The 26032-nt window shown below is 40.3% G+C and overlaps 1 protein-coding gene across 17 annotated transcripts in view; it reads left to right on the top strand.

Moving 5' to 3' along the window:
* Positions 1-26032, top strand: part of HDAC9 (histone deacetylase 9) — a 656589-nt gene that overhangs the window by 588417 nt on the left and 42140 nt on the right. For all 17 annotated transcript variants that reach the window (XM_056519737.1, XM_056519738.1, XM_056519739.1 and 14 more), the window contains 2 exons: positions 10199-10330; positions 15597-15712. In XM_056519737.1, coding sequence (XP_056375712.1) covers positions 10199-10330; positions 15597-15712 — 248 coding nt within the window. The remainder of the gene's footprint in view (positions 1-10198; positions 10331-15596; positions 15713-26032) is intronic.

Here is a 26032-nt window from a genome sequence, read left to right as displayed (position 1 = left end):
TATAGCCTGGTAATAAATGGGAGTATAACATGTTTATCATTGAGGTGATCAGATTTCATATAAAAAATCTACATGTCAAATAAACCTCAGCTTTTTCTCCAAGAATGTACAGTAATAACTGCAATAAAATGAGCTATTTGTAAAAGTCTTCATTCTATCTTCAAAGAAGAACTATGGAGCTTCCTGAATCTCGAGTTACCTATGTCTAGTGCAGACTCTACAAGAGGTCCTGGTTTCTCCTCTACCCCCATTTCCTGTCTTTTTTCATTAAGTCCTGATTTGCACTTGGCACACATCACAGTGATACAAAGGTAGGAGTTGTTCTCCATCCTCAGACCATCAGAAGCACTGTCTTCTGCCGCTAACACAGGAACTGACCACAAGCACTGTTTAACATAAAAAAGTACATAGCAGTCAGATAATGTAAGAAGAACAGTCTATGGTCAGTTGGGAAAGTAGTTCAAAACAAAATGTCCTTTCACCAAAAAATCCTTTACTAGTAAATATGAACAGGTATTACTATCATACGTTTATATATCCAATTGTTTAACAATTCTGTTTATCCAAAGATAACGCTCCATTCACATACATAGGGTTGGCCAGAGCCTGTTTTGGAAAACAAATGCATTACAGCATCATGGCTTTCATTAGAAAAGGATGCCATGACTCTGTATAGTCTACAAAACGCTCCTGTTACTACCTAGAAACTTTTGACAAGCAGACAGGATACAGTTGACAGATCTAAGGCACTTCTCTTTCACCCAGGTGCATAAAAAGTGCAAACATAATACACAAAAACGTGCACAAGGATACAGGGAAGAGGGGCCCTATAAACCTCCCTTTCCCCTTTGAGCCAAAAAGGTACCTGTATTGGTCCAAAATCAACCCCCCCCCCCCTTGTTAAAGCTCAGGAGGACCAACATTGCTCCTGTCATCCACCCAAGTGTCAGCCAAGGAGCACAACAACTGGTTAGCATCCTTGTATAAACGGGGACCCAGGGGGGCAGGAAAGTGAGGAACCTAATGGCCACACACCTCCCCTAGATCTCCCGGAAGGACATCCCAAAAAGGACCCTCCAGAAAGGAAATAATGTACTCTACATTGACCCCTACTGGATGTAGCTTCTGTGGCCCTCAAGAGATGGTAAAACTCCAACTCCCAGCATGCCCGGACAGCCAACGGCTGTCCGGGCATGCTGGGAGTTGACGTTTTGCCACATCTGGACGGCCACAGTTTGAGACCATTGATTTAAATCAATGCGGAAGACTCCATATGCCAGTTTGAAAGTCTCCACAAGTAGGCACATCTACCAACAGCAGTCTACCCCTTCTTCTTAAAGTAGCCTAAATTTGTGTATACTTTTTAGGGTAGGGTGACATATACCATATTTTGCTACATATTTGCTGCTGCATATTTTTCTGATCATTGAAGTCAATAGGTATCAAAATATGCAACTGATTTTGCTACTCATCCACTTCAATGGGTAGGAAAATATGCAGCGGCAAAATATGGCACGTGTGTAACAAAGAAAGTGAAAACAGTAAAATATAAGGTTATGAAAATATACACACAAGATATACGGTATGTACACATTACAATTGTTGCTGATTGTGGACATAGAAGAGAAAGGAAAAATAGAAAAATTACAGCAAAAGTTCTAAAGAGCCCTCCCCACATGGTGCTAGGTTTTGCTCTATTGGACAATGCCCTGTTTCAACCCCCATGGCCTTTTGGATTTTCCTTGCCCCCTCCTTTGCTTACATGGCATTTACTGTAAGACTTTCCTGTACAGGTTCTTTTCACTCACTGCAGTGAATGCAACTAACCAGAGCTTAGCCCAATCTCTCCAAAGGTCCATTGCATCTACATTGTCGGACTAAAATAATCCAGTTTGCGATACACAGCCACTCAATAGTATCCAGTCCACAAGGTCCCATCATACATTTACACACACAGCTTTCTCAGTTCATAGGTCATGTTTGGCAAATATTTTAAATTTCTATTACGTAAATACTTGTATCCACTGTAATGCTGAACATTTCTGTAAATATTTTCATTAGACATTTCCTAATGGTAGTTATTTGTCAAGAGTATTATTATAACCAGTATCAAAAATATTGTACGTTTTTGAATAAATATTTTTCTACATTCCCTTCAAATTACTGTAGCTAAGAGTTACATTGTTTAAAGTGATTCATGGATAGTTTCATTACTTCCCCCAAATTCTTTTCTACCAAATCTACAAAGTATTGCCATTTCATTGTTTTACCATTTGATGACCAAGGTATTAGTGGCCTTATTGACCAGGAATAGTTAATGGGTTTTACATGCTTGTTTGAGAGCTTGTGGATTGGCTTGTAGAGGTCATTATTACATTATATGATGTGTCATATTCATCCCTAGATTCAATGTTGCAAGCTGTAATACCTCTGTAATAAAGCTTTGGATACTGCTATCATTTGTTTAGATTTTATACTAATGGAAGTCCAACAAGAGCTCAAATAATTCTAGGGATGCCTCATACACACTGCTATGTACACTGCCTGTGCATATTAGGCCTCTTTCACAGTTGTGACACGGTAGTGTAACGGCCGTCGGGGCTGTCAAGGAAAATAGCGGGAGAAAAAATACAGCTTGCGCCTACTTTTTCTCCTGCTACTCCTCTGAAAAACAGCAACGCCCGACTGACCCCATTTACTATAATGGGGTCCATCAGGACCCCAGTTACCCGTTGTGCTTTGTCAAAATGACGACCATCAAACTCGGGGGGAAAAAATGGTCATTCTTAACGGGGCACAACGACAGTCTATGGAGCTTGATTCGTGCAGCAAAATGGAAAAAGCAGGGACCCGGGGAGTAGAGCGCATAATTACGTGCTACTCTAAGCTTGTTTTAGATATATAGAGACAAAAATATCTTTTTCTAGCTAAATTTATAGTAGTGGATATTTTATAGCAGCACTAGGAATAATCTGATTTTGTTTAAAATCAATTATTCATACAGGTTTTAACAGTTTATTTATCTAAAGTCCCACTAGGAAAATATCAATCATCTTATGTCATATCACCGTTACAATATATAATTGTCCAGGTGTGCTGGAAGTTGTAGTTTTGCAACAGCTGGAAGCACCCTGGTTGGGAAACATTGTCATAGACTAATGCAGTGAAAGAGTCGGATTTGATTGACAGCCATGGAGTAAAGCATGCGCTGCCGCACACTTCACATGGCTATTACTCACAATCAGAGCGGGTCTTAGGACTGTGACCAGCTGCGACCAAGAACGACAGGTCAAACGTTTATTTTCTTGAGACCAATGCTTTAAGGTGTCCCTGCCTTAAAAAAATAAAAACTTTGACATATCGCAGAGACACATCAAAACTCTTCATCAGTCGGGTTCTGAGTGTTCTGTACATCATGCGGCTAGAAACTTAAAAAAAACTTGTGTGAATGAAGTTTTTTTTAAAGAAATCAAGTAATTCCCAGCATGTACGGCATCTACTTGTCAGCATGCAGCCGTGTTTCTTTACAGTATCCACTAATATATATATATATATATATATATATATATATATATATATATATATATACATATATATATTTAGCTAGAAACAACTATTACTTTCAGCAGTACACTTAGTATTACATGCCCCACTCCGTTTATGAGCTGCAGTTCCCAATATCACATGGACTTAGGAAATATGTTTATTTAAATTCATCAAGGGAAAAAATGTCTCTGGAAACAGCAGGTTTTCATTGTAACTAATTGACCATGGGCTGCTGCAGGGGATACTAATTTCGGTAGATATGTGCACAGCAAATAAAAAAGGAAAGACCGAGATAGAGGGTTTCATTGGAAAAACATGTGCACGCTTTAGCATAAGGAATAACACATGTCAGGATGCGAGCTGGAAAAGATGCTTCAGATCAGGTGCACCGAGACAGATAAAGTCTAGTCTATTCTGCACCTGCAAAAAAACAAAACCAAAGAAAATCAAAGCCGACTTTCGATTCAAGAAAACCATGGGAGGTCCAAGTGCTACGTCTTTGGGACCATCTAAACCAATGGCCAAAGATAACCAAAGATAAGGAGAACCAGCCACAAAGAATAAATCCAAAAGTACATGAATCTTTATAAGTAATATACATACAAAATCAGTTAAAATACAGGAAAAGAATGAATGACACTAGGATCGACAGACAGATGATGGGCGATGGTAAAATGAAACAACATGGTCATATACAGGTAACAAAATACATATGGCAACAATTAATCAGCAATGGAAAACAGTCACAGTGATGCAAGGAAACAGAACATACAGTAAACAAATAAGCATGGGTCATAGCCACACTGATGAAAACATAAATGACTATAAAAACATGAGAAAGGCCAATGGACCAAGATCACAGAAATTGTATACCTGCCATGTATGCTGCCTGACACCAGCACCTTCAGTACGTACAGTTGGTAAGAACTAGTGTTGAGCGCGAATATTCGCAATTCAAATATTTATTGCAAATTTTGCATATTTGCAAATATAGCACTATATATTCACAACGACAAATATTCGTAACACATCACAGTGATCTCATCCCTCCTGCTTCCAGCTTGTGGTCTAAAGAAGGCTCCTATACTATTTACTGTATTAGACTGGAGAGGGAATTTTCACAAATATGAGAATATGCGAATATGCAAATCTTTGCGAATATCCTCATATTCGCGGATATCGTCACTAAAGAATATTAGGAGATAGATGGATAGATAGATAATATAGATAGATAGGTAGATAGTTATCTGCATGTGCGCATAGGCGCATGTGAAAATACCCACAAATATATCGAATATGCGAATTTTGCGAATATAGGACGAATATTCGTCCATATATTCGTGAAATATCGTGAATTTGTATACGGGATATGCTGCTCATCACTAGTAAGAACGTTTCACCCCTGATAAAGCCTTAAAAGGGTACTCAGCTGCTCAGCGTTTGGAACAAACTGTTCCGAATGCTGGAGCCGGCGCCGGGAGCTCGTGATGTCATGATCATGAGGAGGCGGGGCTATGACGTCACAAGCCCCCGACACAGTGGAGTACCCCTTTAAGTGAAAAGTGCTTCATTTCAACATTGCCTTTTAATCTGTCTGTCAATCCTAGTGCCGTTCTTTCCTTTCCTGTATTTTGAATGTTTTAATATGAATATTACTAATAAAGATTTATGTACTTTTGGATTAATTATTTATGGTTGGTTCTCCTTATCTTTGGGTCTTTATGTCTTTTAGAGTCCCAGCCAATGGCTTATCATTGCCAGTTTCTTTTTGGGTAGCAGTGGCCAAAGAAATAATATTTTCTCAGAAAACACTTTATAAGAAGGTTTTTTTTGCACTTGGGCCTAATTAGTTTCAACATGGTAATGTCTGCATCCTACGACTGATTATAGTTTCTAAAAAAAAAAAAAAAAAAGGGTAAATGTGTAAATGACCTCAGTTTGTCTTAAAATGCATCTACCAAATACAGTAGATCAGTTGTCTCCAAATTGTGGACTTCCAGACCTCTAGAGATCCAAAGTTTGGAGACCACTGCAGTGGATCATTAAAATAAGCACAAAATGATTTATTATTAGTAAATATGTCATATATGTAAATATAAGCTTATCTAACAAAATAACTGTAAGTAAATAGATGTAATGATAAGCAAAACAACCAAGATAACAACTTAAAAAATTACTCGTAGAGATACTGACATAATCAAAAATCAACACAAGGAATTATTAATAGTAAATCTGTCAGATGTCATATGGTATCATATAAGGTGCTCTATCAAAATAATTGTACGTATGTAATTATAAACAAAACAACCAAGAAAGAAACACTAAAAATGACTATTATAGACACTGACACTATCGTTATATGAAAATAACCAATAAGATTAGCAGTAATCCTAATGAATGGGAGAATTATTATTTATCAAAATGTAGGACAATCCTTGCAAGTAGAAAAAAATTATGTCAAGTGAAATTCTCAGTTGTGCAGTAAGGAAGAAAAATTGGGCAGGCAGATGACCGTTACCCTCATGAGAATGCAGTTTAGGGCGATGTAATAATATATACCAAAGGAATATGAACCATTGGTCTCATCCATTTTGCTAGAAGACTATGTATGTAGGACTCCTTCCCTTCAAAAAAAAAAATAAAAAAAATACTTCACTAGGAATCAAGGGGGTAGAGAATTGTCCCAAGCATTGGACATAAATAAAGTTTATGTAAAAATGGCTTCCTTGATAGTGCTAGCTTTTGCCATCAAGGATAAAAGGACTGCATATTTGTTAACCCATGAACCATTTCCCCAGTTGCTCCTCTGAAGAGGGGAGCCCTGCACAGGTTCTCACCATCCAGTAGCAGAAGAGATGTAACCAATCAGTTTGGGGCCCACATCTCTCCGAAGACCTTGTTGCATCTGTATGTTCTTTCTCTCTAGTATGTATTCCCTTGGGCTTAAAGGGGTACTCCGCCCCTATACATCTTATCCCCTATCCAAAGGATAGGGGATAAGATGTCTGATCGCTGGGGTCCCGCTGCTGGGGACCCCCGGAATCTTGGCTGCAGCACCCCGCTATCATTACTGCACTGAGTAAATTTGCTCTGTGCGTAATGACGGGCGATACAGGGGCCGGAGCATCGTGACGTCACGGCTCTTAATACGCCCCCTCCCATAGACTTGTATTAAAGGGGTATTCCGCCCCTAGACATCTTATCCCCTATCCAAAGGATAGGGGATAAGATGTCAGATCGCCACGGTCCCGCTGCTGGGGACCCCTGGGATCCCCGCTGCGGCACCGCGCTATCATTACTGCACAGAGCGAGTTCGCTCTGCATGTAATGATGGGCAGTACAGGGGCCGGAGCATCGTTATGTCACGGCTCCGCCCCTTGTGACATCATGGCCCGCCCCTTTCAATACCAATCTATGGGAGGGGGCGTGGCGGTCGTCATGCCCCCTCCCATAGACTTGCATTAAGGGGACGGGCCGTGATGTCACGAGGGGCGGCGCCATGACGTCACGCTGCTCCGTCCCCCGTATCGTCCGTCATTACGCACAGAGCGAACTCGCTATGTGCTGTAATGATAGCGCGGTGCCGCAGTGGGGATCCCAGGGGTCCCCAGCAGCGGGACCGCGGCGATCTGACATCTTATCCCCTATCCTTTGGATAGGGGATAAGATGTCTAGGGGCGGAGTACCCCTTTAAGGGGCGGCCCGTGACATCATGATGCTCCGGCCTGTGTATTGCCCGTCATTACGCACAGAGCGAGTTTGCTCTATGCAGTAATGACAGCTGGGTGCTGCAGCCGAGATTCCATAGAGGATAAGATGCCTAGGGGCAGAGTACCCCTTTAAGGGTCATGAGAAGGGGGTTTGGAGTGAAACAAATGCCAAGCCATTCAGTCCTGGGTGGTAAACCCCAATACCATGGCGGGTCCAGTTGATCTTTGCTGTGGTGTCCAGTTTGTGTGCAGAACTACATAAAGCGCCCGTCATTCTGGTCCCAGCATGTACTGCATGTAACAGCCCCTCTATGCTTTCGGGAAACAATTAGTGCTTTTACAGATTATGGGTTATTCTAAAGACTTTTGTTGTACCAGAGTTAGCAAACATCAATAATTTAGATTGTGGGGGCAGAAGCCAATTTGATGACTGTGCACAGTGCTGTGTATGTGTACTATATAAATGAAGAATTATTATAAGTATAATTTCCAATTTTTTCCACTAATTATTCCATTTTCTTCTGAGTTAATTTTAGAGAAAAAAAAGTCTGCAGAATATTTATGTGTTTCCTCTCTCTCCATTCCAGATTGAATGTTTTTATTTCAATAATTTATGTTATGCAAGGTTACCTTCTCAGCAGGCAGACAGATTCAGAGACATGAACTTATAACAAAAATCCTACTGCCGATGTGATTGAAATGCAGAGTGAAAAGTGTATGGTAAAAATAGGAAAGCAATCAGTGCCACCGGGCATGAAACACATTGACACATAAGTTCAACATCCCTCTGGTGAATACTGAACAGCTTTTTTTCCTCTGAGCTGAGGGACTGTATCTCACATTAAGCAGTTACTGCCATGGAAATCTCCAATGAAAGTGATCTTAGGAAAACAGTGAGAGAATGAACAGATTCCCTCTGAGAAAAAGAGGACACTTGTTTATTTGTAAATACACCGTGCTTACCATATATATATACAGTGATCCCTCAACTTACAATAGCCTCGACATACAATAGTTTCAGCATATAATGGTCTTTTCTGGACCATTGTAACTTGAAACCAGACTCAACATACAATGTTACAGACAATCCAGATCTGTGAGACATGTCACAACTGGAGGAACTGACCAATCAGAATGGGCATTTTACTGGTAAATCACCTGTATTACTGAAGTGCCTGCACTGACTGGCTGTCTGGTAGCGCCCCCTACAGTACAGGGAGGAACTACAAGTTCTGTACTACTCTTTACCTGTGCCAGGGTTTTGGATGACATTTTGGTGGCTTCAGAACCAATTACCAGGTTTCCATTGAGTTATGGTCTCAACATACAATGGTTTCAACATACAATGGCCGTCCTGGAACCAATTAATATTGTAACTTGAGGGACCACTGTATATATATATATATATATATATATATATATATTTTTTTTTTTTTATAGGTTAAATTGGAGACATATTGTTCACAGAACTTATATCTATCGTTTATTTTTTTTTCTATTTATAGAAATTTCCCTTTAATTTTATTTTAAAGGATAATGCAGAGTGATGAGGTTTAAAAATATGACAAAAATCCATAGACAAATAATTGCTTTTCCTTAATAGCTTTCTGTAAGCTTATGATGACGTTAATGATTATACTCCTTACTGGATAATAGTTTTTTAATGTATCCAAACACTTGAGTCATTGGTCTTCTTAGATATATAACATCTCGAATGAACAGTCAATATCAATACACTAATGGCAGTCTCTTCCAGGTCAGTAGAAGTTTCATATACACTGCTGATGTTTAAAGGGGTACTCCACCATTAGATAAGATAAGATATCTGATCACGGGGGTCCCTCCACTGGGGACCCCCCACAAGCTCTTCTGCAGCACCCATTTGACATCGGCTGCACGGAACGAAGATCAATTAGTGCCTGATGATCGGCGATACAGGGGCCGGAGTATCATGACCTCCCTGCCCCCTCAATGCAAGCTTACAGAAGAGGGCGTGACGGCCACCATGCCCCCTCCCATAGACTTGCATTGAGGGGGCGGGGTGTGACATCACGAGGGAGCAGGGCCGTGATGTCACGATACTCTGGCCCCTGTATCGTGAGTGATCAGGTATGGAGCGATCTTTGCTGCAGGAGAGATTGCAGGGGTCCACAATGGCGGGACCCCCGAGATCAGACATCTTATCCCCTATCCTTTGGATAGGGGATAACATGTCTAAGGGCGGAATACCCTTTTAAAGAGACAGCCAACTAGTAATGCAGAATTGGACTGTGCAAGCCTAATTGTCGAAAGGATACCTCCTGGTGGTAGCAAGAGGGGAGGTAAAGGTGCACATACACCTAGCTGTAGACTTCAGGCAAATGTTCTTTTGTTGTGAATAGGGAGAGGGAAAGTAAGATTCTGCCTCATAGCTCTGATGGTGGCTTATCTCAATAAAATCAAATGGATTAGACAATTGAAATCCAAAATGCTCAATCCTTCTCTGATCTTATCTGTTGGGGAGAATTGGGAGGCCTCCATACACATTAGACAGGTGGTTGATCCTGCCAACTTTTCCATAGTGTGTTTGGGGACCTAAACTCTATTGACCCCAGTAGTGAGATGAATATGCATATTGGCTAAAACACCTTTGGGTGGCGTTATCCGTTCAGGAATCTGTATTTCTCTTCTTTAATGGTAATCCTTTTATTTTATTGTTGCTACATATTAACATCCCAATAGTTACCCCCCATTTTATTTTATTGCGGAAATATATGGTCCTGTTTTCATTTTTGCCAATTTTGTTGAACTTTTTTTCTCTTGAGAAGCAAATGAGAAAAAGGTAAATAAAAGTTTCGGATAGCTGAAAATATGTTTTAGATGACAAGACAAAAGTAACAGATGGCTCATTTCCCATCAGTGTATTTGGTAAATAATTATTTTTTAAATTGTTATCATTTCAGCTTCAGAACCCAACCTGAAGGTTCGGTCTCGATTAAAACAAAAAGTAGCAGAGAGAAGAAGTAGCCCCTTATTGAGAAGAAAAGATGGCAATGTCACAGGTTCCTATAAGAAGAGAATATTTGAAGTGGCAGGTACAGTATATTATATATATATATATACATACTTTTATGCAAAAATGTTACAAATTTAAATATTTTATAATTCCTCGCAACCATCACATAAATACATTTTTCGGAATAACTATTGATAATAGTACCTTAATAATAAAATAATTAACAAAAAATGTAAAGGGGTTATCCAGTCATATACTGTAAATTTTTTGTATATTTTGATGAGGGCACAAAAAAAAACCTACCTCAGTCCCCCACAGTTACTAATGTGATTTCATCTAGTCCTCTACTTGTTGCTTTTTTGCCTACTATTAGGATGGACTGGTCTCTGCCTGCTTAGCCAATCACTGGCCACAGCGGTGTCAATAATTGGTTGAGCGGACCCGTCACTGCTGAGGTGTGGAGTAGAAAGATTGACAAGCAGAGAACCAGATTATGTCACACCAGTGTCTGTAGGGGACTTAGATAGAAATGTGGGCCTTTTTTATTTTATCTAAAAAAGAAGGGAGTAGCGCTCCATAGCATAAAACAGCATCGGGCTTGGGTAGGGGTATAATGAATCACAGCCGCTTACCCAGTGTAGTTGTGTAAATCATACACAACAATGATGAGCGTGTGTAGTTATATCAAGCCGGGAACCGTCTGCAGCCGTCAAGCTTTTCAATTTATCAGTAAAATAGTGCAGGCTTCTATACGGAGGACAGCAAGATTTGGATGGCGCTAACGGACCCAGGGCAGCTGCTCTGGGTCCGTTAGCGCCATCTGAATCTTCCTGTCCTCCGTATAGAAGCCTGCACTATTTTACTGCTTTTTTATTTTATAGCTCCCAAGCATAATAGAAAACAATTAAAATGCCCAGATAACCCCTTTTATATATATTTTTTATAAAGTTTATTTTTGGGACTTGCTGTGTAACACATGATCAAAAGGGGATAAGGCTTTCTAAAGCTATGTTCACACCTTGGTATTTCCACTGCAGTAGAATCCCGCTTACTTCAACGGGATTCTGCTGCGCAATGCACACAGCAGAATTTCCATGCCAGATGTTTCCAGCACGGAAATTCAGAATTTTGTGTCCACAGAAAGAAAGAACCTGTTCATTCTTTATGCGGACTCCGCACAGAATGTTTAACTGTCTATGAGATGGTGCATTTCTTGTGGACATTCATATCATGCGGACATATCATGCCAGTGCCCGCAGTCTCCAGAATGTTCGCACAGTGATTTTCCATGCAGACATTCCGTAGTGTGAACACATCCTAAGCCTATATGAACCAGTCCAAGCTGGAGAAGTTATTTTACCTTACAGAGCATCATGGTCCTAAAAATTTTTTTGAAGACCAGTTTTTTAAACTGCCCACATTACCATATTTTATGAGCAGATTCATTTTGTATCGCAATGTCCATATCCATGGTATTGAATTGGATTCACTTAACTTAAACAGGTTGTCCAACCCCATAAACATTTATTTTTACACATGGCTGATAAATATTGTTGGACGAACATTTCCCATTTACGATATATGCGACCGACTATGGATAATTTTTAGTCTTGCATAAATCATCCAATCAGCCAATGAAAAAGCTTTTTCTCATTAGTTGGCTGATAGGTGGCCCTTTTTCATGGGTCAATTACGGGAATGAACATTCTGGTGAACAATCATTCGGGCGATAATTGTACTGTGTAAGGCTCCTTTCACACTATAAAATGTATCCGCTTTAAAGATCCGTTCAATGTTCTGTTATAAAAACCCTGAAAATCGTCCGTTAAACGGCCGTTACAAAATTCCATACGGATGTTAGAAAATCCCATTATAGTCTATGGGACTATTATATTATCCGTTTTAACCCGTTATAGCCCGTTATTAATAACGGACGTTATTTTATGACGGAAGATAGAAATGGGAGAAATAGTGCATGCGCTATTTCTTCCATTTATTCACTCGTCACAAAATAACGTCCATTATTAACAACGGGCTATAACGGGTTAAAACGGATAATGTAAAAATCCCATAGACTATAATGGAATTTTCTAACGGCCGTATTGAATTTTGTAACGTCCGTTTAATGGACGATTTTCAGGGTTTTTATAACAGAACATTGAATGGATCTTTAAAACGGATACATTTTATAGTGTGAAAGCAGCCTAAGAGGTTTTTAGCTTTCCTTTAAGCAATCAGAGCTGGTATCCTTTAGTATGTGTTCTTATTTCTAGTGTTGAGCGGCATAGGCCATATTCGAATTCGCGAATGTTCGCGAATATATGTACGAATATTCGTCATATATTCGCGACTATTCGCATATTCGTAATATCTTTTGATTATTTTCGCATATGCAAAAAATTCGTATATGCGAAAATTCACATATGCGAAAATTCACATGTACGAAAATTCGCGTATGCGAAAAGTCGCACACCAGTCTCACACAGTAGTATTAGAGCCTTCTTTACACCACACAAGCTGAAAGCAGAGGGATGATCACTGTGATGTGTACTGTGAAAAAAATAAAATAAAAAAACGAATATTCGTAATTACGAATATACAGCGCTATATTCGCGAATATTCGCGAATATGCGATATTCGCGAATAAAATTCGCATTGCGAATATTCGCGAGCAACACTACTTATTTCCCATTGAGAACATCTTATTTATGTATTGACATAGATAGGGGCAGAACAGTGGCAGCCTCCACACTAGATTGATAGCATGTTATTATGACCTTTTGAAATCTACTTTGTTTATCTTTGGTGACACAAGAACAATCCAACCGGCCTCAGTCTTGAAGAAAAAACAAGGCTTGGTTTAAATACTTTTCCCATTTTCTTTCTTTTCTTTTTTTTTTTTTTACCCATTAGCTTTTCTCAGTAAAATTTTGGTTCCCCCATAACAAAAAAAAAAATAAAATTATGTTCCCTCAACTGTTATTTATTTCTTCATCCAAGATCAAAGTAAAGCAATTACACAATATATGAAAACCCTCAAACCTCCAGCGCAACTATTTTCTATCTGTGGAAAACATTTTTTCGGGGGGGGGGGGGGGGGGGGGGGGATTCCCAGTAAGTAAAGAAAATACGAAAGCCATTCACTCTCCATAGCTAGGTACACTAATGTCCTCTATCTATCAAGAAGTACAACTATACAAAATCAACATGACATACAAATCCCAGTAGTAAGGAAAAGCAAGTCAAGCATGAAACTACTGTTTCCCATGTTATTTTTTTTTTTTCTTTTACCGTCTGGTCACCATATGTGATGAACAATTCTGTGCACCAGACTGACCACAAGCTGGGTGCCACAGATAATCCAGATGGTCAGCAGTAGTGTTGAGCGGCATAGGCCATATTCGAATTCGCGAATATTCGCGAATATATGGGCGAATATTCGGCATATATTCGCGAATATTCGCATATTCGTTATATTCTCCTTGTATTTTCGCATATGTGAAAATTCGCATATGCGAAAATTCGTATATGCTAATTTTCGCATGTGCGAAAATTAGCATATGCGAAAATTAGCATATGCGAATTTTCGCACGCCAGTCTCACACAGTAGTATTAGAGCCTTCTTTACACCACACAAGCTGGAAGCAGAGAGGGATGATCACTGTGATGTGTACTGTGAAAAAAAAAAAATAAAAAAAAAAGAATATTCGTAATTACGAATATATAGCGCTATATTCGCGAAATTCGCGAATTCGCGAATATGCGATATTCGCGAATAATATTCGAATTGCGAATATTCGTGAGCAACACTAGTCAGCAGCATGCATTTATTTTATTAATAGATTATGTAAATGAGTTCATACATGAAGGTAGGTTCCTTATGTGTTTGCACTGTAGATGTTTTCATGGATTCCTATTTATTTAGTACAGTAAGTATTTACATTAGGAACAAATTACAATTTTTTTTTGTTAGGAGGCACTTGCATTGGAAGTGAACAAGACCATGACCTGACCATGAATATCCTAAAAACAGGACCTTTTTTTTAAAACTCTCTTGCTTTCAAGCTTGAAGCTTGAAACCTTATTGAATCAGTTTTATTATGAATAACAAGACATAACTTAAAACTTATTGTCATAAAAAAAAAAAAACTTTTGACATGTCACACAGACATTTTAAAAGTTTTGATTGCCTGGGGTCTCAGTGCTGAGACCCTCCATTAATATTTGGATAAAGCTGGGTGATGCAGGTGGCAGCATGCTTCATTCCTCATTTCAGCACTTAGTCCATCTGACTGTAGGAAATGGGTTGAGTCCTAAGGCTATGTTCACTCGGCAGAATTTCTGCATGGAATTCTGCATCAAAATTCTGCAGTAAATGCCACAGAAATGAATTGCCCATTCACTTCAATGGAATTCATGCATCGGAAATTCTGCTTTGTAAATGAGACTGCTGAATCCCATTGAAGTGTATTAGATATAAATGTATGCATAATTTTCATGCAGAATTCCATGCAGAAATTCTGGCATGTGAACATAGCTTTAGGCTGCGTCCACACGGCAGAATTTCTGCATGTCAGCATCAATTCTGCGCCCGCATTCATTTTGGTAAAATTCGGCCAATCTTTCCCGCATTCTTGGAATTGATGCAGAATTGGCAGCCGTGATAAGACAAAGCCGCCAGTCTTCATTGTTGAAGTGTAGAGTACGATGTGAAGCCCAGAGGGAGCCATAGTACCAGTAGACTTGTTGCCTCTCTGCCCTGCCAGTTTTTTAAGGTCTTTCTAACACCACTAAGGCCCTTATTACACAGAAGAATTATTGGCCAAATATGCCGATATCGCCCTATATAGGCCAGCAATCAACTCTTAGTAGGCTTATCCTGCTAAAAAAAAAAAAAACATTACTCATTGGCCACATATCTCCCTGTGTAATAAGAGATTTGCAGCTAAAGAATAGTGGAAGCAGAGTGATCTTTCATGCGGCCCTCCCCATGTAGTCCTCGAACCTTGTAATAGGCTCTTTAAACGAGTGCCACTCTTTGGGATCAGAGATCATTTATACCGCCAACTGGGCAATTCAATAGGAATCTAAGTGTGCAAGTCTTAAATTGGCGAAGCCAAACAATATACCAATGTCCCTATGAAGTCATGCTACCCTACTAAGGGAAGTACGTAGCTCTATGTCATGTGATCAATGTTACGATGTATATTTCTTTATTCTTTTTGTGTATTCTACCCTAAGGGACGTACGTAGCTCTATGTCATGTGATCAATGTTACGATGTATATTTCTTTATTCTTTTTGTGTATTCTATGCATTTATCAAGGAAGTTTTTTTGTCTTCTAGAGTCTTCAGTCAGTAGCAGTTCCCCAGTATCAGGACCCAGTTCTCCGAATAATGGTCCAGTTAACATGGGTGTGGAAAACGAAAGCTCTGTCTTGCCAACTAACTCTCATCCTGAGGTAGGAGTTATAACTTGTCTGAGTGAATCCATGGATTTTCCTGATGAGTAAAACTAAGATGACAACCTAATACCATAATATTTATCACATTTATCCTATATTTCATATGAAATACAATTTTCTACAATATGATTTACTTTGGGGGAAATGGTTAAAGGTTAGACCTGTAATTCAATTGTCATACAACACACGTATGGAATTTGCATCAATTTGTAGCACATAGTAAAAGATAATGCAACAACTATAAATTTTTCAGATATAACTGCATTTTTTCTATATATTTTATCTGGGAAATGATCCTGAAAGAAAAAACTGATCAATGTATTTATAGGGTCATTAGATGATGGAGCAAACTTATAATTGACATTTATCATGTTACATACTATTCATTTCAAAAGCATGTAATGAATGTTATGTCTTATATTTTATGTGGTCAACTACTGGCAATGATCACACTCATCTCCACGCCACTTTTGTCTGCAAAGCAAACAAAATGGATCCAATGCTTGGAACATGTGATTGAATTACTTACTCTAACTGGGTCCAATTTAGCTCAGCCTGGGTGAGTTACAATTGTTTTTAGGTTCCAGATTTTACAGATGAGGCAAGACCTGAAATGTTAGAAAATTGTAAGTAAAGAGGATTTCAAGTTAGTAAACCTAATCTGTTATCATGTGGACAGTATGTAGTTGTCTCAAAGCTAGAGGGTTCAAGCCCTCCATGTACTTGCCAGAGGTTGCCTGACTGCCATTAGGTACCGAGATGAGATCCTCAGACCCCTTGTGAGACCATATGCTGGTGCGGTTGGCCCTGGGTTCCTCCTAATGCAAGACCATGCTAGACCTCATTTGGCTGGAGTGTATCAGCAGTTCCTGCAAGAGGAAGGCATTGATGCTATGGACTGGCTCGCCCGTTCCCCAGACCTGAATCTGATTGAGCACATCTGGGACATCATGTCTCGCTCCATCCACCAACACCACGGACTGTCCAGGAGTTGGTGGATGCTTTAGTCCAGGTCAGGAAGGACATCCCTCAGGAGACCATCCGCCACCTCATCAGGAGCATGCCCAGGTGTTGTAGGGAGGTCATACGGGCACATGGAGGCCACACACACTACTGAGCCTCATTTTGACTTGTTTTAAGGACATTACATCAAAGTTGGATCAGCCTGTAGTGGGGTTTTCCACTTTGATTTTGAGTGTGACTCCATATCCAGACCTCCATGTGTTTATTAATTTGATTTCCATTGATGATTTTTGTGTGATTTGGTTGTCAGCACATTCAACTATGTAAAGACGAATGTATTTCATACAATTAGTTCATTCAATCAGATGTAAGATGTGTTATCTTAGTGTTCCCTTTATTTTTTTGAGCAGTGTATAGAGTAAGGAACTAAAAGCTGAAAAAGTGCAGCGCAGTTCTCCCAAAAACATTGCCTTGTGTGACATCAACCTAAAGCTGATTCCTGGGGGTCCCAGCAGGGAGAAACATTTTGTTCTGCTCACTTTCAAGAGGTCATTTTAACAATAGGGACAATATGGATTGTCTAAATCAGAGAACCCTTGAGGCTACGAACAGACACAAATTGTGTGTTTTTTTTTTATCTCAAAAATAAAATTGCACCAAAAACTTCTCCCTCTTTTTTCTCCTGCTTTTTTCTCATTTCAATTCACGTGAATCCTATATTATGTGACTCGAGGATTTCTATTGAATAACTAAGTGGAAAAAACGCCTTAAAAAATTCTTACATAGATTTACACCTGGCTTTTTTTCCCACCATTTCTTTAAAAATAAAATATGGCACCATAAACTGCTGAAAGCCCACACTGTACTGTACTTCACCGCATATCAGATTTGATACAGCATCTTGTTCCAGTGCATGCCATGTTACACAGGTATTTTGCAGTTTTTTCAAAGGGAGAATACAGGCCACCATACAAGAGCACACAGTGTGCCAATAGGTCCATAATACAATTTTTGCCACATGTAAAAGTACTTAAATAGCCACTGTCATTTGAAAAAAAAAAAACTTTGACATGTCAAAAGTTTGGACCAGTGAGGGTCTGACTGTTCAGACCTCCATTGATCAAAAGAATGATCCGGGAGAAGTTTGTGCTCAGTGCGTCCTCTCCCGTCTCTGTGTCACGTGAACGAGACACACTGGCAATGAAAGTCTATAGAGCGTGTCTCGATCACGTGACACAGAACCGGGAGAGGAGCACGCAGCAGCACACACTTCTCTCGGCCTGTTCTACTGAACACTCAGACCTCTATCGATCAAAACTTTTGACATGTTGCTAGGACTTGTGAAAAGTTTTTCCAAATGACAGGTTCTCTAACATTTTAGCATGTTTTTCATTGTTATTGTGCATTGGGCAAAAACTACAGTAGAAAAAAAAATGTTAAAATATTTTGTGCCAAGGAGTCCTATCTAGGATGAATTCTAGCTGGATAAAATGTATGGCTTTATAGTGCTGTAGTCTTCATTTTTACAATACAAATTATCATTCCCAAATGACTTTCCTGAAGTTTCAACCAACTTTTCACAGTTTTACTGCGGAATGGATAACGTACAGTTTATTACTCTTTGTGATGCTGCGACATCTTTGCTTCCGGTAAAAAAAAAAAAAATTGCTTATACAGCAGAAAGTTTAGGTCACCATCAGGACATAGAGCCAAAGCTATGACACTTCTACTTCCAGCTTTCCCATTCATAAGAAATTGATTGTTAGTGAACTGTGATCCTGGGGGCAGGTGTTTGACCCCTGTTCACTGATTAGTAGCCCCCTGTGGACTCCAGAGGAGAAGTAATGTTCTGCTGATAGCTAACATGTGGCTTTATCTTGTAACCCTTTTGTATAAGGAGCCAGGGATGTCAAATTGAGGTGGACGAATGAAGACATCATTACTCCACAATTAGTCAATTAGGAAGTGAGCGTTCAGTAATGGGGGTCTTACTGCTCCAGGTACACCATCATGTAGAACATCCAATAATAGTCACACTGGTTATTAATAAAAGGGTTTCCTTCATGCGTTTATCACATTTCGGGCTGAGAAATGCCTTTGAGATTGTGGTTTGGAATTTTTGATTACTTTGGGTGAAATTCATTATGTTTGCACGATGAGGATCCAAATCTTTTGTCCATTTTGTATATAGAATTCTTTCTGCGGTTTGGATACTTGAATAAAAGTCATCTGATGGCAGATGAAGTCAAACTGAGCTGATACCAACTACTCAGACACAATAATATCCATGCTGAGCAGGATTTTATATTCAAAAGAATGGTGCCCAATATAGGTATACATAGATACACAGTGAAGAATCTTTGAGACAACCAACATTTTGTTAAAAAAAAAAAATCATTCTTGTCTGTGGTCTTAGCTGGTGTATATGCGGCTGAAACCTGATGGCTTGGCCATTGATCACTTTAGTTTATACAGTGGTCCCTCAAGTTACAATATTAATTGGTTCCAGGATGACCATTGTATGTTGAAACCATCGTATGTTGAGACCAGAACTCTATGGAAACCTGGTAATTGGTTCTGAAGCCACCAAAATGTCATCCAAAAATAGGAAAAAGTGAGGATTAAAGAAAAATAAGTAGATAACTAATAGAGATAAAGCAAATCCCTACACGTAAAAGTAAGAAAGATCTGCTGGGAGCTGTAAATCACTGTCTAGGTCAGTGTTTCCCAACCAGGGTGCCTCCAGCTGTTGCAAAACTACAATTCCCAGCATGCCCGGACAGCCTTCGGCTGTCCGGGCATGCTGGGAGTTGTAGTTTTGCAACAGCTGGAGGCACCCTCTTTGGGAAACATTGGTCTATGTAGAGGACAGGAGCTTCTTCAGGGTCCTGTACAGAACACGCAATGTCCTAAAAAAAGTAAAATGGACCCACCCTTACCTGATGTCCAAAGGAGCAGCTAACCCTGGCACAGGTAAAGAGTACAGAACATGTAATACCTCCCTGTACTGTAGGGGGCGCTACCAGACACCAGTCAGTGCATGCACTTTAGGACTACAGGGGTTTTACCAGTAAATGTCCATTCTGATTGGTCGGTTCTTCCAGCCATTGACACGTTTGGCAGATTCCATAGCATTGTATGTTGAGTCTGGTTTCAAGTTACAATGGTCCAGAAAAGACCATTGTATGTTGAAACTATTGTATGTTGAGGCCATTGTAAGTTGAGGGATCACTGTATAAATAAGTTCCATTCAAAGTGCTTTGGATGCCTGAAAAAGTGTCAGGATGCTAGTCATCAGTCTCCTCAGACTGTATTCATATTTTCAAGACACCTGAAGAACACCTGAAAACAGAGCTAATTTATGTAGACTAAAGCAATCCACAGCCGAGCTGTCAGGTTACGGGTTCGGCCGCGTATTACGCAAATTCTCTCAACACAAGTGCTAGTAATAATGATGGCCAATAGGCAAAGTTATTGATGAAAGTAAAAATGTATCAATCTGGTGTAGATAAAGGATAGTCTTCCCCATAGGGGGTATCCTCATAGTTATAAAACATCAAGAAATCAATTTACATAATCTATAATTTTTTTTATTTTATTGCAATCATAAATAAAGTGAGTTATTGTGTAGAACAAAAATCTCCAAATGTGTGAATACCGTGCCCATTACTTTTGTAAGGCATCAAGGGGGAGATTTAGCAGAACTTGAGCAGAGGAAAAGTTGCCCATAGCAACCAATCAGATCGCTTCTTTCATTTCGCAAAAGGAAAAAAGTGATCTGATTGGTTGCTATGGGCAACTGGGCAACTTTCCCTCTTCACAGGTTTTGATAAATCTCCCTCATAGAGGGTGAGGAAACGCCTTGTAGCGTGAAACAGCCGCTGTCGTCCTGGTGCACGCTCCTGCCGTCCCAGCTCTCGTGACAGGGGGGTAACGTTATTTTTATGTTCTATGTTTGAACGCTGAATAAATCTTTGCAGCAGGATTCCAAGGTGTATTCTCCGACTTTCCTTTCTCCAGTTTGAAGTTATACTTTAACTGTGTATTTTCACGTAGCTCCCTATCGGATCCTGGTCTGCTATTCACACTTACCCCTGTTTAGCCTCAGCGTTAATCATTTTCTCCAGCTTTTTCTACATAGTCAGTGCCCAGTAATCCTTCTACATAGTCAGTGCCCAGTAATCCTTCTACGTAGTCAGTGCCCAGTAATCCTTCTACGTAGTCAGTGCCCAGTAATCCTTCTACGTAGTCAGTGCCCAGTAATCCTTCTACATAGTCAGTGCCCAGTAATCCTTCTACATAGTCAGTGCCCAGTAATCCTTCTACATAGTCAGTGCCCAGTAATCCTTCTACAAAGTCAGTGCCCAGTAATCCTTCTACGTAGTCAGTGCCCAGTAATCCTTCTACTTGGACTATTTGACATATAATCAATTGTTTATTTGGTTCTCCTGCAGTTAGGACAGATGTGTCCTTCCTTATTTGTCCTCATGTCTTACATGGGTTCTCTGGGGAACATCATTTTTTCCTTATCCCCAGGATAGGGGTTATATGTCTAATCACGGGAGATCTAACTGTTGGCACCCCCCACAATCTCTTGTATGGGGCCCGGCTCTCACAGCTCAGCTTACCATACTCCTGGGCCCCCATCTCCAGAGACGAGCAGGAGTGACAGCCAGCTCAGCAAATCACCATCTGTTTAAGCAGGCCATTACTCCTGCTTGTCTCTGGGGTCTAGTAAATGGCAGGGGTCGTCCCTCACAATATGACTTTTATTCCCTATTCTGATAGTGGATAAGTTGTGTTCCCCGGAGTACTCCTTTAACATACGCTTAGATTTGTGCCATGATTTCCAGCTTAGAAAAAAAAAACATGATATTGTAGCACAACCATCCAAAGGTTGTGAGGTAAATTACAGCCTGCAGAAAGTTTTTCTTTCACAATATTGTCCTGCATTTCTATAATGAGAAATTTAAAGGGGTATTCCAGGAAAAATATATATATTTTTTTATATATCAACTGGCTCCAGAAAGTTAAACAGATTTGTAAATTCTATTGAAAAATCTTAAAGGGGTACTCCGCCCCTAGACATCTTATCCCCTATCCAAAGGATAGGGGATAAGATGTCAGATTGCCGCGGTGCCGCTGCTGGGGACCCCCGGGATCCCTGCTGTGGCACTGCGCTATCATTACTGCACAGAGCGAGTTCGCTCTGCACGTAATGACGCGCAATACAGGGGCCGGAGCATCGTTACGTCACGGCTCTGTCCCTTGTGACGTCACGGCCCGCCCCTTTCAATACAAGTCTATGGGAGGGGGCGCGGCGGTCGTCACGCCCCCTGCGATAGACTTGCATTAAGGGGACGGGCCGTGATGTCATGAGGGGCGGAGCCATGACGTCACGCGGCTCCGTCCCCTGTATCGCCCGTCATTACGCACAGAGCGAACTTGCTCTGTGCTGTAATGGTAGCGCAGTGCCGCAGCAGGGATCCTGGGGCTCCCCAGCAGCAGGACCTGTGGCGATCTGACATCTTATCCCCTAGCCTTTGGATAGTGGATAAGATGTCTAGGGGCGGAGTACCCCTTTAATCCTTTCAGTACTTATGAGCTGCTGAAGTTGAGTTGTTCTTTTCTGTCTAAGTCCTCTGTCTCGGGAACCGCCCAGTTTAGAAGCAAATCCCCATAGCAAACCTCTTCTACTCTGTGCAGTTCCCGAGACAAGCAGATATGTCAGCAGAGAGCACTGTTGCCAGACAGAAAACAACAACTCAACTTCAGCAGCTGATAATTATTGAAAGGATTTAGATTTTTTTAATAGAAGTAATTTACAAATCTGTTTAACTTTCTGGATCCAGTTGATATATAAAAAAAAGTTTTTCCCCGAATACCCCTTTAAGTTCTTAAAGGGCCACTCTGAAATTTTTTTTTTTACCCCAACAGTAACATTGTGCAGTTAAGCAGCATCCCTGCTTCCTCTCTTCTAGTTTCCCTATACCGTACCATGTTGTGGCCCCAGCTGCTCACCACTGTCTAATGTACACAGCAATTGTTGTATGGACGTAAAGCCACTCTCTTTTGCATCTCTGTGGGATATTCAATGTGATTCCCATAGATTTTGATAATATAAACAAATGCAAATGAATGGTGGATATATCCTTTGAGTACAGAACCCCTTTAATTTACATAGTAACGTCTGTTTTACATATTGTTTTAATTTGCTATATTTCTTTATAGCTGCTTTATTTCTGTACTGAATTGCACATGGGAAATTAACAGCAGAGTGCGTCAAAGTAGATGTGATTTTGAAATCACCCCTACACACTCTTTCATGGAAAAAAAAGAAAGTACCTGTGGATCCATTTTTGAGTCAGCATGTCAGTTTAGGTTGCTACTTGTTTACACATTTTGGGGGGTATTTATCAAAGGATTTATGAGTTTTTTCACGTAACTTTGGCACAATGCTTTGGCGCAGTGTCTTTTTGCGCCAAAGTTTGGCGCATCTTCTCCACTGTCATTTTTACAACTTTCTCAAAATCACACGGTCCTGTGTGTGATTTTAACTTTAGTCAGTAATTCATAAATTGTGCCAATCGATTTGCGCAGTTTTGCTCCTTTAGGGTTGTTTTTTTTTTTTTTTGCGCAAATCACCCCCAAGAAATTTTGCACATGGAAAACACACTTTGCAATGTCAGGAAATGTAAAGGCATCAAAATACATTAAAAAATTATTTTGTGAATGCAGCGACGCCTCCAGGGCTGCTCAATACTATCCTGCGACATAGTTGTCTCTGAGGAACCTTCACCCTCCGTTGAGCCAGCATTGGACATGGCCAAACAGGTTCAGGAAAGGTAAGTACTAAAGCAGTGGTCTCCAACCTGCGGACCTCCAGATGTTGCAAAACTACAACTCCCAGCATGCCCCAGCAGGTTGAAGACCACTGCACTAAAGTAACAAAAAAAAAAAAAAAACTCAAGTGTAAAATAAAATCCATTTCACATGGTGGCTATAAACCCCACAAAAGAAAATAACTCATGTCGCTTGCTGATATACTGCAGGAGGGACTCCGAAATGGCTGCTCTACAGGGTAAAATACGCGTCCTCTGTGGCGGTAAGTTCTGTGTAAAAGGCGCTGTGAACAGCTGATTTCAATTTGTGCCAAAATTACTAACAACTTGCACCAAATGATAAATTTGGTGCCTGTCCATGAAAACCAAAGTGAAAAAAAAAAGGGTAAAAAGAAACTGTCAACAGGCAAAATTGATAAATACCCCCCTTTCTGTACAAAATCCTCAATAAGATCCCTATAACCCCTGCACACTGATCAAATCCTACTCTGAATTGTCAAGAGGACATCCCATTGTTTTCTATATGATTCTGCTGCTCTTTGCACGTCAGAAGTTCCATAGTAGAACTTCCAATGTGGATCTGGATTCTAACGAAAAATTAACTTTTTCGTTCTTTCGGCAGCATCCACCAGTGGAAGCCCATTTGTTAACCCCTTAAGGACCGGGGGTTTTTCCGTTTTTGCATTTTCGTTTTTTGCTCCTTGCCTTTAAAAAATCATAACTCTTTCAATTTTGCACCTAAAAATCCATATGATGGCTTATTTTTTGCACCACCAATTCTACTTTGTAATGACGTCAGTCATTGTGCCCAAAAATCTACGGTGAAACGGGAAAAAAAATCATTGTGAGACAAAATTGAAAAAAAAAACGCCATTTTGTAACTTTTGGGGGCTTCCGTTTCTACGTAGTACATTTTTCGGTAAAAATGACACCTTATCTTTATTCTGTAGGTCCATACGATTAAAATGATACCCTACTTATACAGGTTTGAATTTGTCGCACTTCTGGAAAAAATCATAACTTCATGCAGAAAAATTTATACGTTTAAAATTGTCATCTTCTGACCCCTATAACTTTTTTATTTTTCCGTGTATGGGGCGGTATGAGGGCTCATTTTTTGCGCCGTGATCTGAAGTTTTTAACGGTATCATTTTTGCATTGATAGGACTTATTGATCGCTTTTTATTCATTTTTTCATGATATAGAAAGTGACCAAAAATGCACTATTTTGGACTTTGGAATTTTTTTGCGCGCACGCCATTGACCGTGCGGTTTAATTAACGATATATTTTTATAATTCGGACATTTCCGCACGCGGCGATACCATTTATGTTTATTTTTATTTTTATTTACACTGTGTTTTTTCTTTTATGGGAAAAGGGGGGTGATTCAAACTTTTAATAGGGAAGGGGTTAAATGATGTTTATTCACTTTTTTTTTGCACTTTTTTTTTGCAGTGTTATAGGTCCCATAGGGACCTATAACACTGCACACACTGATCTTTCACATTGATCACTGGTTTCTCATAAGAAACCAGTGATCGATGATTCTGCCGCATGACTGCTCATGCCTGGATCTCAGGCACTGAGCAGTCATTCGGCGATCGGACAGCGAGGAGGCAGGTAGGGGCCCTCCCGCTGTCCTGTCAGCTGTTCGGGATGCCGCGATTTCACCGCGGCTATCCCGAACAGCCCACTGAGCTAGCCGGCATGCTTTCGGTTTCACTTTAGACGTGGCGTTCAACTTTGAACGCCGCGTCTAAAGGGTTAATAGCGCGCGGCACAGCGATCAATGCCGCGCGCTATTAGCCACGGGTCCCGGCCGTTGTTAGAGGCCGGGCCCGAACCGCTATGACGCGGGGCCACGCCGTGGCCCCGCGTTATAGATCGGGAGTGGACACATGACGTTCCAGTACGTCATGTGTCCTTAAGGGGTTAAAAGGGCCCTTAAAGGGGTTCTCCCTTGTTTATACAGTTTTTTGTTATTATGTTTGTGTGTTATGTGTGTATAAGTATGTGTTTTTTTATGTGTGTTGTGATTATGTATATATGTATTTTCTTACCTTTTGTGAAGATCTGGAAGCTGGCCCCTTTTTCTTCCAGCGGCTTGCTGTGTAACCTCGGCCTCCGCCATGTTGTGTTCGGTAAGTGGGATGTCGGGGAGTGTGTTCTTGCTTCTGTCCTTCCTATCTTCAGATGTCCGAGGCAAATCTTTTCTTCCTGTTTCTTCCATGGCTCAGCGACGAATCTGCGGCCTCTACCAGCGCATGCGCAGGTAGTTATTATTTTTTTTTTACCAATAAAGTTTTTTTTGTCTAATTGCCAAACTGTCTGCGCATGCGCGGGTACGCAAGTGCTACGCTAACAGCGTAGCGTACGTTAGGTCTACGCTAATAGCGTAGCTCCGCGCAAGCGCAGACAGTTTGTCAATTAGACAAAAAAAACTTTATTGGTAAAAAAAAAAACTACCTACGCATGCGCCGGAAGAGGCCGCAGATTCGTCGCTGAGCCAC

Source organism: Hyla sarda, chromosome 5 (assembly GCF_029499605.1).
Source record: "Hyla sarda isolate aHylSar1 chromosome 5, aHylSar1.hap1, whole genome shotgun sequence".
Classification (NCBI taxonomy): domain Eukaryota; kingdom Metazoa; phylum Chordata; class Amphibia; order Anura; family Hylidae; genus Hyla; species Hyla sarda.
This window is presented reverse-complemented; position numbering and strand designations above follow the sequence as displayed.